This window comes from Euprymna scolopes, chromosome 24, assembly GCF_053919585.1.
Source record: "Euprymna scolopes isolate OS-2025 chromosome 24, ASM5391958v1, whole genome shotgun sequence".
Classification (NCBI taxonomy): Eukaryota; Metazoa; Mollusca; class Cephalopoda; order Sepiida; family Sepiolidae; genus Euprymna; species Euprymna scolopes.
The window spans coordinates 895,413-903,131 of NC_136505.1; the positions used below are offsets into that span (position 1 = coordinate 895,413).

Here is a 7,719-nt window from a genome sequence, read left to right on the forward strand (position 1 = left end):
TGAAGCGCCCTTACTGGGGAATGCTGAGAGGGCTATCCAGACACTTTTTGTAGGTCAAAGTGCTCATCCTCTGGGACCCTTACTTCTCAATGTCACTTTCTGACTCTGGTGTCTAAGTTTTTGCAGTGTTAGAGAACTAAACATTTTTTATTTTGTTCAGTTACTAAAATCATAACTTCCCTCTAACCATAGGAAGATATGGCTCAAGGACGGAAGGTGGGGGACATTAAACAAATAGGCCGTCGGCCCAGAGTGAAAATTCTTAATTTTAATGAGATGTAAAAGGGGTGGGCATGATTTTTGGATATAATATGTATAAAATCATAAGAAACATGGAAAAAAATTTCACAAGCAAGATTATGGTGCATTAATAAATAATTTTAATTTTAATGCACAAAAAAATGCTAACTGTTAAGTTGCCTTCGTACAAAAAAGTAGCCATTCAGAATACTTCTTTTATTTACTCCTTACAATCTACCAATCACAATCATCGTAGTGCGAGTTAAAAATTCAATATGGCTGCCTCCAGTGAAGAAGAAATGTTTGTAAACAAAGACAAAAAAGAGTGCGTTATGTGCATATTTCCAACTAAAACATTGAATGTTAGATCTTTTTCAGTGAAGACATGGACGCGCTTTTTAGAATATGTTAAAAAATGGAAAGGTTTACATGGACCACAAGCAGAAATTGCGAAAAACTTTGACTTAAGCTGTGATTCAACTGAAATACCACCTCGTGTTGGGTTTCACCAAACTTGTTATGCACGTTTCACGGATTATCAGAAAATTGAAAGAATTCAGAAAAAACTAGAAAAGAATACTGATAACGTTTTCGAAGGTAAGTTTAAGCTTTTAATAATTTTTATTTTTATTGATACGTATTTGGAAAGAGACAATTTTTCTTATACTCCCTCTATTCACTTAGGCAAGTACGTGTGAACTGAACAGCATGAAAAATTTTATGGTAGGAAAAAATGGATTTAGAGTAACATTTCGTATATAAATTTAATGGAAAATCATCCTCCATTTCCTGGAGACTATTGTTAATTTTTTTTTTACCATTAACCCTAAGTCTGAGTGCCAAGATTGTAATTTACCCCCTCCTCTCCCAATAAAAAAACGCACAGAATTTATCTTCACTAGAAAAAAGGTCAACACCTCTAAATTCTAAAATATATTTATTCAATTTAATTGATTTTTAATTTTTTTTTTTTTTTTTTTTTTTTTTGTAAACTTCTAAGTTGTACAATCTTTTTTCTTCTCGGGGGAGGGAGCGATTTAAATGAGGGTGTTAATCTACATTAATATCTTTTCAAACAATTGAATATGTACATAAAAGTTGGCATCTGTTTTAGAAAATTTCACTTGTAAAGAAAAAAAAAAAAAAACTAGAGTTTATTTCTATTTACTTGCCTCCCCCACGAGAACATAGATACAAAACAGGGTTTTATTGTGGGTAAAATTTAGTTCACCAAAAATGTATTCTGATTGGAACAAAAATTACAATTGCCTCAGTTTAGAAAGATTTCTCCTTCACAAATCTGAAACAAAAGATAACCTGTATTATCAGAATAAAGGGTACACTTTGCTCTTAGCCAAATGCTGTTACTATTTAACAGTTTTCATAATTTCAATAATTTTAGCTATTGGTTTTAATCTGGAAATGTTTCATTTCTTTTATGATTCTAAATATAGATACAACTGTCTATGGTACCATTTCTTGATTCTAGCACTTCCACAATCAGTCACTTGACAATCTATTCCATTAACCTTTATCCTCGTGTGGCTTTTAGCCTTGATAAGTGGTAACTCACTAGTAAAATAAAGTGCATTGCATATTGAATTTACCTACCAATTCCAATGATAAATATATTGCATGATTTTGTAAACATCCCTTGGTCCGATTAATAAGGAGTCACCAGACGATTTAATTGTAGAATGTAAATTAATAACATACAATTTTTTCACAGAAGTTTTATCAGCACTATACAAAAAAATCTTAAATTTTTAATGAAATGTTTTGGATTTATGAAATAATGATTGGATATTTTTAATTTGAACTTTTCCATATACTTTGTTATTTCAAATGCATATTAAACTCCTAAATATATTTATTTTTACAGGGTCCCCATCTCAAGAAAACATTGATGCGACTACTGCCGAAAATGATGATCCACCAGCTAAAAAAAGACGGGTTCTTCGTTCCAATTTTGATCGACCATCTTTGCCAGCTAGATCAGAGCATATTTTACCAGATGTTTGCATACTATGCCAAAAAGTAAAAACTATAGTGTGCAAAGGATCTGGCAAAAGAAACAGGGAAAAACTTGTCAGATGTTCGACAATAGAAGCTGCTAATTTAAAACGAGCAGCAGAAGAAAATGAAAATGAATCACTCCTCATGCAAATAAGGAATAAAGATTGTGTAGCAATCGAAGTGAAATATCATAACTCATGTTACCGTGACTTCACTCGATATTTAACCAAACCAACCAAAACCGAACACTCTGAGCAAACTTCATATGCTAAAGCATTTGAGGTCTTTGCGAAATTAGTCCAAACAAGGATTATCGAAAACAAGGAAATCATGAGACTTAAAAAATTGAAAGATTTGTTTGTCAAACAGATTAAAGAAACACATGGAGTTGATGCGCATTTATATAAAACAGGATATTTAAAACAAAGATTAATGAAAAAATTTCCTCAATTATGCTTCATCACTCCTAAAATGAGATCACAAGGTGACATCGTGTATGTAAATGACATTACAGTGTCTTCTCTTGTAGAGGAAAAAACAGTACTCCATGAGGAAACACATACCACAACTCCAAGTGAAACAGAGTCGTCAGAAAATGACACAAACCAACAAACAAGTCATGTACGCTCAGATCCAAATCCTCTTTCTAACTTGTACATAACAGCTATGGATCTGAGAAATATTATTCAACAAGTAAAACCTCCTTCGTTATGGCCGCCAACAGCAGAAACATTAAATTTGCAGGAGGCTGAAAAGATGGTGCCCCATATTTTATTTAACTTTCTTGCATGGATAGTTGGGGCATCTGAAGATTTGTGCACAGAAAAAATAATGGACATATCTGCATCCGTCTATAGAAAGATTTTGTCTATTTCACAAGACATTATATTTTTGTCTTCTAACGGACGTACATTAATGCCAAAACATTTATCACTTGGTATGGCTGTACGCCATCTGTCTGGATCTGCCCAAGTGATTGGTTTATTGAATGGTTTGGGACATTGTGTTTCTCATTCGGTGGTTTTAAATCATGATACAGCACTAGCTGAACTTGAAATCAATCGTGGAGAAAATTCTATTCCATCCACCATCCAGGCAGGTATTCCAACAACTTTGGTCTGGGACAATAATGATTTTGGTGAGGAAACTTTATCTGGACATGGAACAACACACAACACAACTGGGATAATAATACAAAATATGTTAGTCGAACCGTGTGCATCTAAGATTGCAGTAGAAGGACTCAAAAGAACACGGAAAAGAACATTGGAACCACCAGAAGTAAATTTGGCTACATACACCGGTGGAAGAAAAGATGGCCCACTACCATTTGCTGAACATGTTTCACTTCATTCAGATCGTGTATTTCTGCAAAATTCTCTAAAACTTGATATAGCGTACTATATCACAAAATTCGGCAGTGAAATTATATTACCATCTTGGACTAGGTTTAACCAACTCCTGTGCAAAAGGGAGATTGCATCAAAATCTACCATAGGTTATTTACCCGTAATTGATGTTAGCCCCACAGAAATGGATACAGTCCTTACAATTCTAAAAAAAAGCATTGACATTGCAGATCAACTCAAGTTAGAGTCTCTTGTTATTGTAATGGATCAAGCAATCTATTCAAAGGCACAATTAATTAGATGGAGAAATCCATATTTCATGAAGAGATTGGTGATTCGACTTGGTGCTTTTCATACAGCAATGTCCTTTCTTGGGTGTTTGGGAAAGCGTTTTCGTGATGCCGGGCTTCAAGATATTCTAATAGAATCAGAAGTTGTTGCTGTAGGCTCAATAAATGGAGTTTTCACAGGTAGACACTATAACAGAGCAGTTAGAGCCCATAAATTAGTGGCCGAAGCAATGCAGCATATGCGTTTGACAACCTATTTAAACAGCATTCCTGAAGAAAAGGTAGAAAAAGTGAAGCATTTAATGACATCCTTGTCACAATCATTCCCAGGACCTCAGTATGAAGAAATTCTGAAGGGAGAACATTTTCAAAGTTTTCTATCATCCTATGAAGAATTTATACAGGTTGGCAACAAAAAGCAAACTTTTGCATTCTGGAGTTCTTATATTGACATTGTAGAAATTCTTTTACTTTTCCTTAGAGGTATTCGAGAGTCAAACTGGGAACTTCACTTGGCAAGTGTTAGACAGATGTTACCTTGGGTGTTTGCATATGACCATGTAAATTATAGCAGATACCTTCCAGTTTACTGGTTGGAGATGTCTAATCTCGCTAATACTCATCCAGTGATATATACACAATGCATTGGAGGAGATTTTGCTGTTCAAAGAAGCTCAAATGCCTTTGCTAAAATTCCTTGTGACCAAACCATCGAACAAACTGCTAATCGTGATTCAAAAACAAAAGGTGGTATGACAGGCTTCAGCACAAACAAGAGAGCCGTCAACAGGTGGATATGGTCCCATCATGCGAGAGGGTCTATTACCCATGAATGTGAAACTATGGCTGGCAAAGGAGAACGAAGTGGAACACGATCAGATCTTTTACACAGTCGGATGAAACATGATAAGCTTGCTATTGGAAAGATAATAGACACAGTAAACAGTATGTTTAATCCATTTGAGTATGAACCAGCTGAGTTGATCCATATTGCATCAGGATTAGTTGCGACACAAGATGTTCAAAATGATCTGCAATTTGCTAAGGCAAGGGGCGAATCAGAATTTGAAAATTTCTGTGGGCAGCGTCTACAAACGGGAGAAGTTGATTTTTTTGCCCCGATGAAAAGAATGAATTTAAAAACATTCTCCAGTATGTCTAAAAAATCAAATCATCATGTCCACGGAAAGGATATCACTTTGGAAGCAGATAGAAATCTCCTAGCAAGATTGGTTGTGATTGGTAGAATCCGGAACATTAATCTTCAAGAATTACTGTCATATTCCTTAGGTCCATTACCATTGTCCCTTGCAAATTCACATGGATCGTTGGTTAAAACTAATAAAGCAAACTTACTTCATGCTTTAGAAAGCCATGCTAACAATCCTATTGTTGAGAACCCTATAGTAGGTGGCATATATATAGTGGATGGTATGTCGCTGATACACCAATTAAATTTGAACAAATTACAAGGAGAGAAAACATTTCTTAATCTTGCTCTTGTTATTTTGAAAAGTTTAGTGAACAGGGCAAAATCGAATCATTCTAAAGAAATTCATTTTGTTACTGATACATACCAGCAGATCTCTATAAAAAATATCGAGAGGGATAAAAGAGCTGCTACTAGCTCTCAGATAAGAATCCATGGTCAGCTCCTTCCTCAGCAATGGAAGAAATTTCTTTCAAATGGAGAGAATAAAAAGTCCTTAATAGAATTCTTGGATGAAACATGGTCTAATGTTTCAACATCAGAGCTTAGAGGAGTGAAGGTATTCTTGGCGCATAACAAGAAATGTCATTCCTTCTCACCTGGAAAAGAGGCAAGTGATATTGTCATCCGGTTAGAAGAGACAAAACTTTGTAGCTCACAAGAAGAAGCTGATACACGGATTTATTTGCATGCTTCTTTTGCAGCCAACACTAGTACGGATGTAATCATTATGAGTCCTGATACCGATGTGTTTGTAATTGGAGTTTCTTTACAAAATCTTATTCCCGCACATTTATACTTCCACACAGGAAGAGGAACAAATTTGCGAACAATAGACATCAAGATGATAAAAGACAACATTGGAGAGTCTGTCATTCAAGCCTTGATTGGTCTACATTGTTTTACAGGATGTGATAGTGTCAGTTCATTTTACGGAAAGGGCAAAAAGAAAGCACTTAGTTTATTACTGAGAGAGAATGAGTTTTGTTACGCATTCAGTGATCTTGGTAATGAATTTTATGTGAAACCAGACACAGCAAAATCATTGGAAATGTTTGTTTGCAGGTTGTATGGCCAACAAAATGGCACAAGTGTTAATGAAGCCAGATACAACATGTTTAGATTCCAAAGAAAATTGGAAATCACAATGCCTCCAAATCAAGATGCCCTGAGTGAACACATCAAGCGAGCTAACTATCAAGCAGGTACGTTTTATAAATATTTAATTTCCAATTATATGTAAAAATTAAATATATGGAGTTTCATTGTTATTTGCTTATTAGAAAGGATGAAAATTATTCAATATTAATGTTAATTTCTTTCTTTTTTCAGGTGTCTATAAAAGGAGCCTCCATGCAAATCCTGATATACCATCCCCTGATTGTCATGGATGGAAGATAGAAAATGGAGATTTAGTAATCCATTGGATGAATCTTCTTCCTGCTCCAGACAGTTTAATGGATTTAATTAACTGCTCTGCCAAATGTAAAAAAAGTCATTGTAAAGACGTTAACATTTGTACATGTCTCCAAAACAGGGTCCCATGCACAGATATGTGCAAGTGTGCAAGAGATTCTTGTTATAAAATTAGTAAAAACATTGGACATGATGATGATGACACTGATGATGGTGATGACGACAACGATGATGATGAAGTGGCATAAGCAGTGATCAGTTTTAAATAAAAGCATATATGATCTTATTTACTAACATGTTGTTTGTTTAACTTTCATTAAAAATGCCTTTTTGTCCTTTAAATCTGTGTTATTATTCATAGATTCAAAAAAATACTTTTTAATGAAAATTGACAAACATTGTATATTTTACCAAGTTGATGTGTATAAAAAATGACACAAAATCGCAGCTCTACCTCAGGTTTAAACGACCTTGTTACATACAAAATATAGCAATAGATTTGTATGACTAATAATATTGGTAGACTATAGGTGTCTCTACATGAGAAATATCAAAATGTAAATCTATTTCTTTAGTTATCCACAGAAAAGATTGAAGTTGTTTCAAATAAGATGTTTGAAAAAAGCTTTTTTAGAAAAATATTCCCTATTTTGAAGCATAGTAAATATATTAAGTCCAATATTTATGTATTAAATGATGAAGAAATAAATTGGGAATAAAATGTGCTAAACTAGATGTCTGTATTGTTATCGGTTTGTGTGCTACTAAGGTTTAAGCAAGTCATAATGTTCTATTTGATGATTGTCGGCCATCTTTAAATATGGCCGCCGTTTTCATTAATGCGCAACATTTGTGCTTGTGAAAAAAAATATGATGTTCAGGAGTCTATTGGCATTCATTTGACACCATTTTTTCTTCCACCCCCAACCGAGGTCACAGAATCAAAAATCTAGAGGGATTTTGACCTTTGGGCCCATAGCCTAAAACGCATAAGAGGTGGTTTACTCGGACACCTTTCAAGCCCCGTCAACAACTCAGGCGGTAAGTTATATGGAAGGATAGATGTTCTAGAACAGCACAGAACAAATATTACAAACCAACTGAAAAAAAAAATCGCCGTACTAGTCTGTGTCGAGGGATTGTCGAGAACGTATCATCAACTGGTTTGATTGATATAAGAAAGGCTACGGTTTTCTAC

General features: G+C 34.5%; 1 protein-coding gene across 1 annotated transcript; it reads left to right on the forward strand.

Annotated features, from left to right (window-relative positions):
* The first annotated feature begins 237 nt into the window (after positions 1-237).
* LOC145246447 (uncharacterized) lies at positions 238-6,769 on the forward strand. The gene is made up of 3 exons (XM_080108068.1): positions 238-837; positions 2,123-6,310; positions 6,438-6,769. Exons 1-3 carry the CDS (start codon positions 516-518, stop codon positions 6,767-6,769), a joined length of 4,842 nt encoding a protein of 1,613 aa, XP_079964194.1. The 5' UTR covers positions 238-515.
* The last annotated feature ends 950 nt before the right edge of the window (positions 6,770-7,719 follow it).